General features: G+C 40.9%; 1 protein-coding gene across 6 annotated transcripts in view; it reads left to right on the forward strand.

Moving 5' to 3' along the window:
• Positions 1 to 15870, forward strand: part of LOC129702901 (mucin-2) — a 239405-nt gene that overhangs the window by 60924 nt on the left and 162611 nt on the right. For all 6 annotated transcript variants that reach the window (XM_055644987.1, XM_055644983.1, XM_055644980.1 and 3 more), the window contains exon 6: positions 1187 to 1287. In XM_055644987.1, coding sequence (XP_055500962.1) covers positions 1187 to 1287 — 101 coding nt within the window. The remainder of the gene's footprint in view (positions 1 to 1186; positions 1288 to 15870) is intronic.

Below are 15870 nucleotides of genomic sequence, written 5' to 3' on the forward strand. Positions count from 1 at the left end.
TTATCCCCGAACCCCGCAACTCTTTTCTCTGCCTATGTCCTTTTCCACTCATAACTCTTCCATACATTGAGTAGTTCATCAATCTTGGAAAGCCATTAGGTTGGTTGCTTATCATAGAACCAGTACAACTATGGTGTATATGGCAATATTTTATCTGAAGAAATATTCAATTGGGTAATAAACGTTTTGTCCCTATAGATTATTTTTGGTGCAAGACCAAAATTTAACTTTGATATTAAAAATAATGAATGTTGATTCAGTCCAAGAGAAGCTTTACATTTTAACCCATCTTTTCTTATCTGACATCCTTTTGTCTCCTTTTCACCTCTAGTCACAGATTCCACCCATCTGTCAATCAATCCCACCTCCTACCCTTCACCTTTATTGATCTATCACTTGCCAGATTTTGGATCACCCACACTTTCTCTGAAGAAGAGTTCTGACTCAGAACATCGCCTGTCCATTTCCTCCACAGATGTTGTCTGACCTACTGAGTTCCTGCAGCCCTTTGTTTTTTGCTAAAGATTCCAGCATCTGCAGTTTCTTGTGGCTCCATCAAATATGACAAGATGTTTGAAATTGCTACCCATACATTGAATTGTTTATTAATCTTGGAAGGCCATTAGGTTTGTTGTTTATTATAGAGCCAGTGCAACTAAGATGCATATGGCAATATTTTGTCGAAAGAAAGAATCAATTGGGTCATATTATGTATATTGATCATGTTGAGTGACTAATTATATCACGTTGCAAGAACAAAATGTAACTTTGATATTAAAAATAGTTCATGTTGATTCAGTATGAGATAAGAAATCATGACAAAACCACATGAAACTGTATTTAGAAGGAACAAATGAACATCTAGATCGATATGAATAGTTACATCTAATAACATTGAGCGACAACCGAGATTGCAAAAATATATGGAGAGCAATAGGAACTGAGTGAGCAAATGTGACTGATAGGATTGTTCTACAGAAAACCAACGGGCTGAATGGGGTCCTTCTGAGCCACACATCTTCATTAACTATTATTAATGTAGTCTGGGGAAATGGAATACTGTATGTTATATTATTTATTTTTGTTTTTAATTACATTTTTTTAATTAAATTTAATAAATGTAGTTTAATTGACAAATGACTGAATGTGCTTAATGTATTTGTAATATGATTATTGTTTTGTTTAGCTCAACCGAGAAGCACCACAAATGGCCAAAGTAAAAAGAAATCAAATAAACTTGAAGTGAACTTTAACAGTGGGAATACCAAGCATACAAGGAAACCTGGGGTAGGTTGCTTTGCCTCCTGGCATCTACCACTCTATGTGGAACACCGTATTAAAATATATTTAATTTCATTAAACAGCCATTTAGGTAAGTAGGTCCTCTCACAGTTAGGATTGTTTACTTATGGACAGCCCATATATAGAAAGGAACTGACACTCTGGGAGACCGGCAGGGTGGATTTTCCAGCTGCTGCAGGTGTGTAGGTATCTTAGACATGTGTTAACTTGGCTCACAGCAGTATCTGAAGCTATAGTTTAGCAACACATTGCCCTTGGTTAGCCAATGTAATTTTAATATAATGCTAGGCAGTCCAATTTTCGACTTGGAACTATTTGGGTTACGATCAATTCGCTGGAATGGAATCTTCTTATAACCTGTGGAGGATCTGTAATTCAAGAATGATTTTATCGTTAAAATATAAAGTACTATATCTACAAATTAGAACTTTGCAATGGAACCAAATTCAGAACCAAATGATAGTTTTATCATTTTGTGGTGTCCATATTGGTAGATTTCTCTGTCAATACAGCCAGCTTGATGAACCTATATGAGAGAATAATTTATGTCATATCAACCAAACCAAGCCATTATCAACCTCACTTGAGAATTCTGAAAAATGAAAAGTAATAACAGTCACTTGAAGACATAAAATTTGGATTACATAAAATTACATGGTAATTAAGCTGTTCCAGATGGTATTTTAAATGGTGGGAAATCATTAAAACTATGTGAAAGTATATTTTTTTGTAGTGCATTATAGAACCTATTTTGTTTGCTCGTTATTACTTTGGCTACCTTTGCCATTGTTTCATAATTTCAATGTTTTGTAATTTTGGAAAGGTTCAGTGGAGCAGAAAGAAAAGGGGAGAGGGTTATTATGTACAAAGTACATTTTGCATGACAAGAAGAAAATGTTGGCAACAATATATTTTGCACTAGGTCATAAATAGTCCTATTCATTATTCAGTAAAAAAGCTATTTATTAAAAATTCCTGCATAAATCATTTGTGACTTCTCATAAAATAATACACAGGGGCTCACCAGAAATCAAGTCCAATCATTATAACATCTACAGTATCTTGCAGAACAATAAATTAAGTCATATCATGACCAAGTTCATTTTAGCCTGTCAGACTTTAGTGCAACAATTTAATGTTTTAAATGTCATCAATAAACAGTTTTAGCGGAAGTTTAATAACAATGCTGATGAGAAAAAGATTATTGGTAACCCACCGCTAATCAGATTGGATTCTGTGATTTGGTACAGTAAAACTGCCCTTGAATGGGAAAGACAAGCTATTTTGCAGCAAATATTCCAATGAATACGATTGGTATTATATTAGGTGAGACATTGTTTTGAATGTCCATTCTCCTTCCAAATCAGTACTATGGACATTGACTTCTCTAACTTCAGATAGCCCTTACTTTCCCTCTCTCTCCATCCCCTCTCACCTCCCAGTTCTCCCACCAGTCTTACTGTCTCTGACTACATTCTAGTTCTGTCCCACCCACTCCCCTGACATCAGTCTGAAGAAGGGTCTCAACCCGAAACATCCCCCCTTCCGTCTCTCCAGAGATGCTGCCTGTCCCGCTGAGTTACTCCAGCATTTTGTGTCTACCTATGAATTCCTATTCTGATTTCCCTGGGCAATGTAGAATTTTGTGTACATTTACTTAAGTAACATTCACTTCAGTATCAACATACATACAAGATACATTACAAGATACATTTAATTGTCATTTGGACCTCTTGAGGTCCAAACGAAATGCCGTTTCTGCAGCCATACATTACAAACACATAGACCCAAGACACAACATAATTTACATAAACATCCATCACATCGCTGTGATGGAAGGCCAAATAAACTTATCTCTCCACTGCACTCTCCCCCCCCCATGTCAGAGTCAAAGTCAAAGCCCCCGGCTGGCGATGGCGATTGTCCCGCGGCCATTAAAGCCACGCCGGGTGGTGCGAGGTCGCACACCGGGTCTTGCTGTTGGAGCCCCCGGCGTGCGCTTGCAGAGTCCCGCGGCCATTTCAAGCCGCGCGGGGCAGTGATGTAGGCCCTGCTCCAGGAGCTCTTCAACCCCGCAACGGGGGAAGTCGCCGTTGCGAGAGCCCTGAAAAGCGGTCTCCCTCCAGGGAGCCGCGAGCTCCCGGTGCCGCCGTCCACAGACCTGCCGTTGGAGCCTCCGACTCTCCGGTCGGGCCGCAGCAGCAGCAGCAGCAGCAGCAGCAGCAGCTCTCCTCCACCGCTCCACCCGCTCCGGACTCGGCCAGCCCCGCGACGGCGACGGGTGAGTTGTAGCACCAGAGTCCCCGGCTTCTTCCTGTTGGAGGCCGCTCCTCGTTGCGGCCCCAACGACAACGGAAACCCGACGAGAAAATGGTTGGGTCTCCAGTGCAGGGAGAGATTTAAAAAGTTTCCCCCACCCCACCCCCACCCCCCCATACACACACACCCCAACAAAAAAATAACAAAAACTACATTAAAACACAGACAGAAAATAATAAAACGCGGACAGACTGCAGAGGCCGCTGCTGACCAGAGTCGCGCCGCCCACCGGACCATATGTCAATCCATTCACTTTTTTGGTGCAGCGAGCATACAATTTTATTGCTTCCATGTTTTTAATTTTGTCAGGATTTGCCCACTGCTGGTGACACAATTTACTATCTTAGGTAATGGGATTAGTTTATTATTATCATTTGTACTGAGGTACAATGAAAAACTTTTGTTTGCATGCTATCCAATCAAATTGGATAATATTATACATGAATAAAATCAAGCCATACACATGTACAATGGGTAGAGTGACAAGAAAAAAGACCAGTGCAGAATATAGTACAGAAAATAGTGTAAAAAATCCAGAAAAAAAGTTGAATGGACTCAATAAGATAGGTTGAAAAATCAGGACTGTGCCCTAGTTTATGGAAGGACTGTTCAGAAATCTGATAACAGAGAGGGAAATATTGTTCCTGAGGCTGGTGATACATGTTTTCATGTTTTTTTTATCTAAGACAATAGACAATGTGCAGAAGTAGGCCCTTCGGCCCTTCGAGCCAGCACTTTTGTCTGATGGTAGCAGAGAGAAGGAATAACCAGGGTGAAAAAGGAAATGGTTGTCACTATAGTTGGCAATGGTGATAATCTGTACCACAAACTGTTGCAGTGGTTGATGATAGCGAATTCCAGGATTATCAACCCAGCAATGTTTGAATGCAGACATCAGAATAATGTTCTTTGACAGGCTCTTCCCCGTTAAGGCCATGGAGATCATGGGAAAAACAGAGTTGAAGACATTTTGATGTTACAATCACCATATGCATTGTTGCTGTGAAAGGATAATGAGTTGGGTGAAATAAACATCAATGATGTAACAGCATTGTCCTGGATAATGCTGAATTAATGCACAGCTGCACTCATCCATGCAGGTAGTCAATGTTTTATTGTGATGCTGATAAGATTTGACATTTATATGGTTTTGAGGTGAATAATTAGTATCTGCCATGCTCTTCATGGCCACATTGATATTGTACTTGCAGTTCAGCTTCTGGTTAACAGAGCTTCTTGCGGTGTTAAAGGGGGTCGATTTAGTAATGGCAGCGATACTAATGATTCAGTGGAGATCTGATCCTTCTCCTGCTGAGGTTAATCATTACCATGTACCATGTATAGTATATTAATGCTATTTGTTAAAATAGTCCTAAGAGAAGCTGTACAACTTTTATTATGGAAGAAAAGTAGCTCACTAATTGGACAGCTCAAAATGACTGAGCTGAGAAGAGATTTCAGAGGAACTTCTATCATAATGTTTTGGAGTTGCAGTAACTGGCTTCTGAACAATGTTGCCTTTTAACACTGATGGCATATTTTCAGGGCTGATTTGCATCCAATGTTCGACACACAGTATATTTTTAATAAAAATAGAAAATATTGATAAATTCAGCAGGTTAGGCAACTTTTGCAGAAAGAGAAACAGAATTAAAGTTACAAATTTAAATCTTTTTACCAGACCTTGAAAAAAGAGTTTCAAATTACAGAGGGGAGGGGAAGGATAGATGGGTCAAAAGGATGATGTTAGAGAGAGTGAGGACTCAAGGTAACTCGTCGCTGGAGGTGCCTGGGACTGTAAACATTGGGGCCACATCTCCCCTAATGGTCACATGAACTCAGTTCCACAGAAGTTTCCAGTCCAACCAACGTCAAATAAGTTCAGATGAATTTCAAGGGCAGCATGACAAACTAAAACACATGAAGAACGTTTTGCTTCTATATTCACCAGCCTGTAATTTTCCAGTTCGCTGAAAATTATTGGACAAATTCACATGTTGGCATGTGTATGTGGAAATTCCTGACACATTTATTCAATACTCATTTTGAGAAAAATTGTAGTTGCCATAATGGAAACAAAGTCTAGCTCAAAAGACTAGCGAGAATATCTGATCAGATGTTAAACTTGGTCTGAAAGTAAAGATTTATGGAAGAAAGCTGAATGAATGCAAAACTTTGTAGTTAGAATAGATCAGAAGACCTTCAATGGAATAAAATATTGGGCAGGAAAATATAAAGGAAGTTTGAAAAAAATGTTTAACAAAAACAATTTCAAGAGAGCGTTTTTATGTAGAAGATTAGGATGAAAGTGAACAATTTGGAATATCGTGATCGATAATTGATTTGTCATGAATTAATTGTTTTGTGTAAAATTGTACTTGTCAGAAGTTAACTTATCATTCATAGTAGTCAATAGAGTTATATAATGAGCTATATAAGATGCGTTATATAAGTTGTGCTATACAAGTTGTGCGATATAAGATGTGCTATATAAGTTATATAAGATGCTGCCTCTCCTGCTGAGTTACTCTAGCATTTTGTGTCTACCTTTGATTTAAATCAGCATCTGCACTTCTTTCTTACTCACGTTATCTAATGTGCCACAGGCCTGATTTCAACATTATAACCTCTGCATTGTAAGACATCTGCCTAACACATCTTGAAAACATTTAAATATCTTTGTTGGCTTGAAAAAAGGATGATGTGAACAACCTGTTGTCATACAATTCCCAGCAGCAATATTTTTATGAGCCTGCATGGAGTTGTTAAGGGTTTGGAGAAATCTTTTTACTTGTTGCATTTTTGGGATTAGTACACAAATGATTAGTGATATAACCAAAAATAACTAGGCTAATATTTACAGTCAAAATAATGACCAGGCTAATAGCAAATGGCATGGCAAGTTCAGGCAACCAACAGATGCATAAAGTTGGCAAATAATATTTTGATTTAACATTACTTGCAAAGCATAATGCCTCGGATAATAATTCATTTCTTTATTAGTTTTATCTGGAACATCAACTGAATAAGGCTCATAAGTTCCTGTTTATATAAAGTACAGATTTCAGATGCTGAAATCTGGAGCAAAAAACAAACTGCCAGAGGAACTCAGTGGGTTAAGCAGCATCTGTGGAGGCAAAAGAATGGTTGATGGTTTGCGTCAGGGCTGAGAGCAAGGGAAGATAGCCAATCTAAAGAGGTCAGCGAGAGGGGTGCGTCAGGAACCAATCATGACTCTGTCGCATATCTGAGTAATCCAGCTAGTCCTACTCAAAGATCTAATCCAGCTAGTCCTACTTCTCTACTTGCTGAAAATTCTGAAAACAATTTCCTATGCTTATCCTGTTCTCCTTCAAATGCTACAGTTGAATTCTGTTCCACTGCTACATCTGGCAGTACATTCCTGACAACAGTCATTTGCTGTGTAAAAATATTTTTCCTCAATTCACTTTTTTTTTTGCCAATTACCTTTATTCTTTTACACCAGTATAAAGAATTTCCTTCTCTCTCCCTTGACTATACCTCTTATGATTTTAAGTACTTTCAGCTGATCTCTCACAGTCTGATCTGTTCCAAGGAGAACAGCTTCTCTGGTGTATCCATTTACCTGAACTCATTTTGAGATATCTTTTCTGTGATCCCTCTAAATTATTGGCTTCCAGTACTAGATATACTATTTTAATTGTATTTAATTAATGTTTTATGAGGATCTGTTTGTTCTTCATTTAAAAAAAAATCAAATGCTTTGTTATGTGGTTATATCCAGGACAGTTTTATGATCTTTAGAACAGACTTCTGAATCTGACGGTTCAAATGAGTTCAGTTTGGACTAGATCTCAGAAAATCTTTAAGATTTATAAATTCAGGTGATTTAGACTTAGATTCTCCTAGCTCTTTTAGAAAAAAATACTTTGACAATGGCATATAATAGTTCCTCATTTGTTCAATTCATTTGGTTATATTCAGGGGGTTTATTTGGATTCTGCTACCTGTAACTGCAAAAAATCTGATTATCAAAAGCAAAAAACATTTCTGCAAGTACTCAACAGGTTGAGCAACATGTCAGGAGAGAGAAAGGCATTGACGTGAATCATTATTCTGCTTTTCTCTCTATACAAGATGCCTTGGCCTGCTGATCTTGACCTGTATTTTTTTATTTTATTTTATTCACAAATTGATTATTTTTCAGTCAGATTTCATAATGATTCCTCAATTCAGTTTACTAGTTTAGGTCAGGCAGTGTCTATGGACAGAAAAACAGAGTTAATGTTTCAGACTTGAGATACTTCATCAATGTTTTTTGGAATATAACTTTTTAGAAGGTAAAACATCTTGATGAAACCGCAAACTTGATAAAAATTGCAGGGAGTAAAAGGTTCTAAAACAGTTACCACATAATCAGTATGTCGGAAAATATGCTTATTGATAAATATTACTACACTATATTGTTTTCCTTCATAACATTAACATAATATAATTAGCATGGTAAATGTCTTTTCCACCACTTATAGATGTAACTCGCATTGAATTTACATGTTGACAATTTTATAATACTTTGGCATTAGAAGGAAAGAATTTTCAGATAATTTTGAGTTACTCTACAATGTAACCTATGAATTATAGCCTTTGCTCAATTTTCTCATCATTTATTAAAATTAAGTTATTAATATCAGTACGATACACTTTATAAAGTTAAAAATCATGTGGGTGAAAAACAGACAGCCCCCTTCAACCCCCCACCAAAACTAGTCTAAGAAGTTACTCTGTCTATGATTTATACTTGCTTCTTATCATCGCAAAAAAGTACAGCTCTGATTTGAAGCAGTGCAGTGTTTCAGATTGCAAATAAACTGGCTAATTTTTCAATGGGTCCACAGATCATACAATTATATGGCAGAAAAGAAGATCAATGCTGGCTCCCAGTAGAGCAACTCCAACAGTTCCATTCCCCTGGTATTTCCCTGTCGCTCGACAGATTACTCTTTGTCAAGCGCTTGTCTAATTCCCCTTTGAAGGGCACATATTGATTCTTAGAAATTCTAATCACAGTCTGTGTAACATTATTTTTCCTTCCAACTCCCTTGCCAAAATATTGCCTGGTCCATGCATCATCTGCTCATGGGAAAGGGTCCCTTTATTTCTATTTATCTAAACCAGTACATATCATTCAAATCTTCTCTCAACCCCGAGAATAATGCAAATTTTTCTCATCATGAAATCTTTCATCTCTGGAACCCTGATAGTAAATCTTTACTGCATCCTGTCTAGGAACTTCACATTCTTCCTCTGTAGTGACTGAAATTGGATGCAGTAATCCTATCCTGGCCTACCAGTGTGTTTATAAGCATTATAAATAGAACACGAAATGGTACAAAATGCTGGAGCAACTCAATGGGACCGGCAGCATCTCTGGATAGAAGGAATGGGTGATGTTTCGGGTCAAGGCCCTTCTTCAGACTGAATCAGGGGAGAGAGAGATACAGAGATAAGGAAGTGTAAGGTGAAAACGAGTCCAAATGGATGAAGCTCAAGGAAAATGTAGTCAAATCAAGCATCATTGTTAACTAGGAAAAGATCACTACAAGGCAAACCTGCATTTTGTATATATCATCAGTTTAAACCAGCATCTGCAGTTCTTTCCTACAATAGAACGGTACAACACAGGAACAGGCCCATGAGCTCACGATTCCATGCCGAACATGATGCTAAAGTAAACTAATCTCTGCCTGCATGTGATCCATATCCCTCCATTCCCTGTGTATTCATGTGCATACTGTATCTAAAAACCTCTTAAATGCCACTATTGCATTTGCCTCCCCCTGGCGATGCATTCCAGGTATCCTTCACTCACTGCGTAAAACAAATCTTCCCTCGCACATCTCCTTTGAACTTCCCCCTCTGACCTTAAAGTTATGCCCTCTAATCTTTGACCTTTTGGGGGGAAGATTCTATAGTCTAGTTGTATTTCCTGAGATAAAGATCAAATCAGTCGAGTGAAGCTCAGCGGCAGGATACAACCCACAGTCCAACGAGCATCAATACCCCAGTGGCTAAGGAGAGTAATCCAAGCACAACATCTGAGAACCCGGAATCCAGCCAAACGCAGCCTGCTTTGGAGAAGAAGGTGCAAGGCCACAGACGTCATGTGAAGTGGTGCAGCAAGAAAGAGTGGCAACAATCGACGCAGACCAGATTAAGATCCTAGATGGACTTCAAGGAACAGTGGAGATCAAACTGGAGAAAATGAGTGATATGATCTATTCCTACTGGGCAGAAAGGTTCGGAACCAACAAGGAGGAAAGAACAACCCTTACCAAACTCAGAAGGCAGCGAGAAATCGAGCGCCTAATCAAAGAGAGAAGGGACCTGAGGAAACGGTGGAGGAAATCCTCACTGGAGGAAAGAGTGGGCATCAACCTTCTGCAAGTAAATCTAAAGGAACGCCTGGGAAGACTGCGGAGAGCAGAAACCCTCAGAACTTGACGCAAGAAGAAAGAGAGGGCAAGAACATCCTTCTACAAGGATCTCTTCTGATTTGTGAAAGGACTCTTCACAAAGGAAAAGAACAGTCACTTAAGGTGTCAAAGAGGGAATTGGAGGTCCACCTGAAATCAACATACACAGGCAACCAAAGATTTGAGCAGAGGGGGATACCTCCAGACATGCCACCCATTCCACAACCAGAACATCAGTTGGACAACAGCCTCCCAAGTTGGAGCGAAGTCGAAAAAGCCACAAGGAAGGCAAGGGCAGCTATAGCTCCAGGACCAAACGGAGTTCCATACTGGCTGTACAAAAATATCCAAATGTTCTACGGTTCTTATGGAGGCAAATGAAGATACCATCCCAAAAGCATGGTGAAGAGCAGGGGGAGTGGTGATCTCCAAGGAAAAAGATGCCTTAAACATAGACCAATTCCGGAAAATCAAACTCTTGAATGTTGAAGGGAAGCTCTTCTTTAGCATTGTTCTGAGAATGATAACCTACCTGAAACAGAACAACCTGATTGATATGTCGGTACAGAAAGCTAGTATACCAGGCTTCTCTGGCAGCTTAGAATACACAAGCATGATATGGCATCAAATCCAGTCTGCAAAAAGGGAAGGAAGAGATCTGCATGCCTTATTCCTGGACGTAGCCAATGCTTTTGGATCTGTTCCTGATTCTCTCCTCTGGACAGCCTTCGAGTTCTTCCATGTGCCAAAGACCTGGTCAGAAACTATTTCCAAGATTTGCAATTCTGTATTACAACAACAGGATACACAATATCATGGCAATCACTGGAAGTGGGAATAATGGCAGGTTGCGGCAGCTCCCCGCTAACCTTCACCATGGCGATGGAAGTGATCATCCGAGCTGCCAAGTGGACCATAGGAGGAGAGCGGCTGCAGTCTGGGCAGCGGCTACCTCCCATTCGCGTCTACATGGATGACATGACCACACTGACCTCAACCATTGCATATATCAAGCACCTGCTGGAAAAGCTTCATGTGAACATAACATGGGCCTGGATGAAGTTGAAACCTAGCAAATCCGGGAGCATATCCATCATCAGAGGAAAAATCATAGACAAGCGATTCCACATTGATGAAACACCCATTCCGATGGTGTCAGAGCTGCTAGTCAAGAGTTTAGAACGGTTGTACAATGCAAGCCCCAAAGACTCAGACCAGTGTGACCAACTGAGGGAAAAAACCATCGAAGGCCTTGCTAGCATAGACAAGACCCCGCTTCCTGGTAAGCTGAAACTGTGGTGCCTGCAGTTTGGATTGTTCTCCCGTCTGATGTGGCCTCTGACGGTCTACGAGGTCCCCATCACCAAAGTCGAGAAGCTGGAGAGGACAGTCAGTTCGTACATCAAGAAGTGGCTTGGACTCCCGCGTTGCCTCAGCAATATCGGCTTGTATGGACACAGCGCTCTAGAACTGCCTGTCTCTAGCTTCACAGAAGAATACAAATGCACCAAAGTGAGGCTAGACATGACCCTGACCGAGTCTCAAGATGATGCGGTACGAGCGGCTGCTCCCAGACTGGCAACTGGGAGGAAGTTGACCCCATCAGAGGCTGTACAGCAAGCAAAATCTGCTCTCAGGCATGGAGATGGAGATATGGTAGGACAGGTGCAGCAGGGAAGAGGTGGGATTGGACTCGGGCCAAGTCGACCCACATGGCACAAGGCAACATTCACCCAGAGAAGAAAGCTGGTAGTTGCTGAGGTCCGTCAGCAAGAGGAGGCAGAGAGATGCGCAAAGGCAGTCTCACAGTCCAAACAGGGCCAGTGGACTATGGGGAAAACATGGAGCATCATAAGCTTACCTGGAAGGATCTGTGGGAGATAGAAGGAAGCCATCCTAGCTTCATCATCAGGGCCACCTATGATGTTCTTCCCACACCCAAGAACCTAAACCAGTGGTTTGGAGAAGATCCATCATGTGGACCCGATCTTGTGGTCAACCTCACAGAAGTCCCTGTACATCGCGGAGTTAACTGTGCCTTGGGAGGCTGCAGTTAGTGAAGCGCATCAACGCAAATGTCTGAAGCATTCAGACTTAGCAGCCGAGGCAGAACATTGCGGTTGGCGTACCCAGGTGTTCCCTGTAGAGGTTGGTTGTAGAGGGTTTGTAGCCATGTCAACAACCAGACTCCTGAAGGGAATGGGATTTCGAGGACAGGCCTTCCGGCAAGCCGTCAGGTCACTGTCAGAGACTGCCGAGCGAAGCAGCAACTGGCTGTGGCAGAAGAGGAAGGACTCCAACTGGGCTGCAAAATGACCAGCATGGGGGGTAAAATGGAGGGGAGCTCATCTGGGACACCAGGTGTTGCTGTTCAGATTCAGATTCAGATTCAAACTTTATTGTCATTGTGCAGTGTACAGTACAGAGACAACGAAATGCAGTTAGCATCTCCCTAGAAGAGCGACATAGAATATGAGCAATAAATAAATATATTTACGTGCAGTCATAATAGTGCATTATTTTTTTCCTGGTGGAAGGAGTGTCCGGGGGGAGGGGGGAGGTGATTGGCAATCACCGAGGCACAGTGTTGAGTAATGTAACAGCCGCAGGGAAGAAGCTGTTCCTGGACCTGCTGGATGGCAACGGAGAGACCTGTAGCGCCTCCCGGATGGTAAGAGGGTAAACAGTCTGTGGTTGGGTTGAGAGCAGTCCTTGATGATGCTGAGCCGGCGAACTGATCGTGGACAATATGAAAGGATATGACATCGTATGAATTGTGCATTGATTGAGGATACCTGACAATTTTGGACTGATGCAACAGCAGCAGTTTACCTCTATATTCTGCCATTAATACTGTGTAACATCCTGAGACCCATAATAGAACCATCTCAAAGAAATTGACTGCCTCTCAACAGGTTCTTAGTCCTCCTGCCAATCTGTCCAGGGTGTTTTGTGGATGCTGTTGGGTTTGCGTACCAAATGCAGAGTCATCAGCACAACAATTTGTGAATTGATTCTCCATAAATCTTGAGTAAGGTGCAAAGTTTACTCAATTTGAGAAATTTGTGTAAAGTTGCATGTGTGACTGGGGTTACATGTTTTCTGACATCACTCATGACTGTTGTTAACCTTGGCCCAGTGATGGTTTTCTGAGATGCGAATGTGTCGTCCGCTCTGATGCTTCAGTGCAACATGGAGTGAGTATTTAATTTAAAGACAAGCTATCTTTTAGATGAGAAGCAAAAATGAGGACAACTTAGACAGATGGGAATTCACTTTTCAAAAATGTGCTTTGGAGTTGTCACAATATCCTGGCCAACATTTATGCAAACCAGGATCATTACAACAGATTTTCTAGTTATTTATTTTACAGCTGTTTCCGTTGGACAGGAGGCCTCGTAATCTCCTCCACTGTCTTATATTGCAGAGGAGGCAGCTGAACAGCTCCTATGCCAAAGCTTTCCTGACAAGAAAGAAATGCGTTAAGATTTATTTATATTTGGATTTTTTTCTTCTCTGAAATAACTAGGATCTGCACTAATAAACGCTCATAGTTGGTGCGTTGATAGCAGGTTGGCTGAATGGTAGAAGACAGAGATGGGCAATAAAGGGGGCTTTTTCTGTTTGGCTGCCAGTAACTAGCGGTGGTCCGCAAGAGTAGGTATTGGGGCCGCTACTCTTTACAGTGTATATAAATGATTTGGATGAGGGAATTGAAGGCTTTGCGGCCAAGTTTGCAGATGATACATAGATAGGTGGAGGGGCAGATAGTGTTGAGAAAGCAGGGACTCTGCAGAAGGACTTGAACAGGTTGGGAGAGTGGGCTGAGCGGTGGCAGATGGAATACAACGTAGCAAATTGCGGAGTCATGCATCTTGGTAGTAGGAATATAGCCATAAACTATTTTCTAAATGGGGAGAGAATTCAGAAATTGGAGATGCAAAGGGACTTGGTAGTGCTAGTGCAGGATTCCTAAAAAGTTAATTTGCAAGTAGAAGGTAGTAAGGAAGGCGAATGCAATGCTAATATTTGTTTTGGGTGACAGGACAGCTGAGGCTTTACAAGGCACTGGACAGACCACATTTGGAGTATTGTGAGCAGTCTTGGGTCCCATATAACCATATAACAATTACAGCACGGAAACAGGGCATCTCGGCCCTTCTAGTCCGTGCCAAACACGTATTATCCCCTAGTCCCATCTACCTGCACTCAGACCATAACCCTCCATTCCTTTCCCGTCCATACAACTATCCAATTTATTTTTAAATGATAAAATCAAACCTGCCTCCACCACCTCCACTGGAAGCTCATTCCACACAGCTACCACTCTCTGAATAAAGAAGTTCCCCCTCATGCTACCCCTAAACTTCTGTCCCTTAATTCTCAAGTCATGTCCTCTTGTTTGAATCTTCCCTAGTCAGTGGGAAAAGCTTATCCATGTCAACTCTGTCTATCCCTCTCATCATTTTAAAGACCTCTATCAAGTCCTCCCTTAACCTTCTGCGCTCCAAAGAATAAAGACCTAACTTATTCAACCTTTCTCTGTAATTTAGTTGCTAAAACCCAGGCAACATTCTAGTAAATCTCCTCTGTACTCTCTCTATTTTGTTGACATCCTTCCTATAATTAGGCGACCAAAATTGTACACCATACTCCAGAATTGGCCTCACCAATGCCTTGTACAATTTTAACATTACATCCCAACTTCTATACTCAATGCTCTGATTTATAAAGGCCAGCACACCAAAAGCTTTCTTTACCACCCTATCTACATGAGATTCCACCTTCAGGGAACTGTGCACAGTTATTCCTAGATCCCTCTGTTCAACTGCATTCCTCAATTCACTACCATTTACCAAGTACATCCTATTTTGATTTGTCCTGCAAAGATGTAGCACCTCACACTTATCAGCATTAAACTCCATCTGCCACCTTTCAGCCCCCTCTTCCAACTGGCCTAAATCTCTCTGTAGATTTTGAAAATCTACTTCATTATCCACAATACCACCTATTTTAGTATCATCTGCATACTTACTAATCCAATTTACCACACCATCATCCAGATCATTGATGTACATGACAAACAACAGTGGACCCAACACAGATCCCTGTGGCAACCCACTAGTCACTGGCCTCCAACCTGACAAACAACCATCCACCATTACTCTCTGGCATCTCCCATTCAGCCACTGTTGAATCCATCTTGCTACTCCACCATTAATACCCAACAATTGAACCTTCTTAACCAACCTTCCATGAGGAACCTTGTCAAAGGCCTTACTGGAGTCCATATATACAACATCCACTGCTTTACCCTCATCAATTTCCCAAGTAACCTCTTCAAAAAATTCAAGAAGATTAGTCAAACATGACCTTCCAGGCACAAATCCATGTTGACTGTTCCTAATCTGACCCTGTTTATCCAGATGCTTATATATATATTATCTCCAAGTATCCTTTCCATTAATTTGCCCACCACTGACGTCAAACTAACAGGTCTATAATTGCTAGGTTTACTCTTAGAACACTTTTTAAACAATGGAACAACATGCGCAGTCGCCAATCCTCCGGCACTATTCCCGTTTCTAATGACATTTGAAATATTTCTGTCATAGCCCCTGCTATTTCTACACTAACTTCCCTCAATTCCTAGGGAATATCCTGTCCGGACCTGGACACTTATCCACTTTTATATTTTTCAAAAGTGTCAGTACTTCCTCTTCTTTGAATCTCATAGTTTCCATAGCTACTCTACTTGTTTCCCTTACCTCACATAATTCAATATTCCTTTTCC

The sequence above is a fragment of the Leucoraja erinacea genome, chromosome 13 (genome assembly GCF_028641065.1).
Source record: "Leucoraja erinacea ecotype New England chromosome 13, Leri_hhj_1, whole genome shotgun sequence".
Lineage (NCBI taxonomy): Eukaryota > Metazoa > Chordata > Chondrichthyes > Rajiformes > Rajidae > Leucoraja > Leucoraja erinaceus.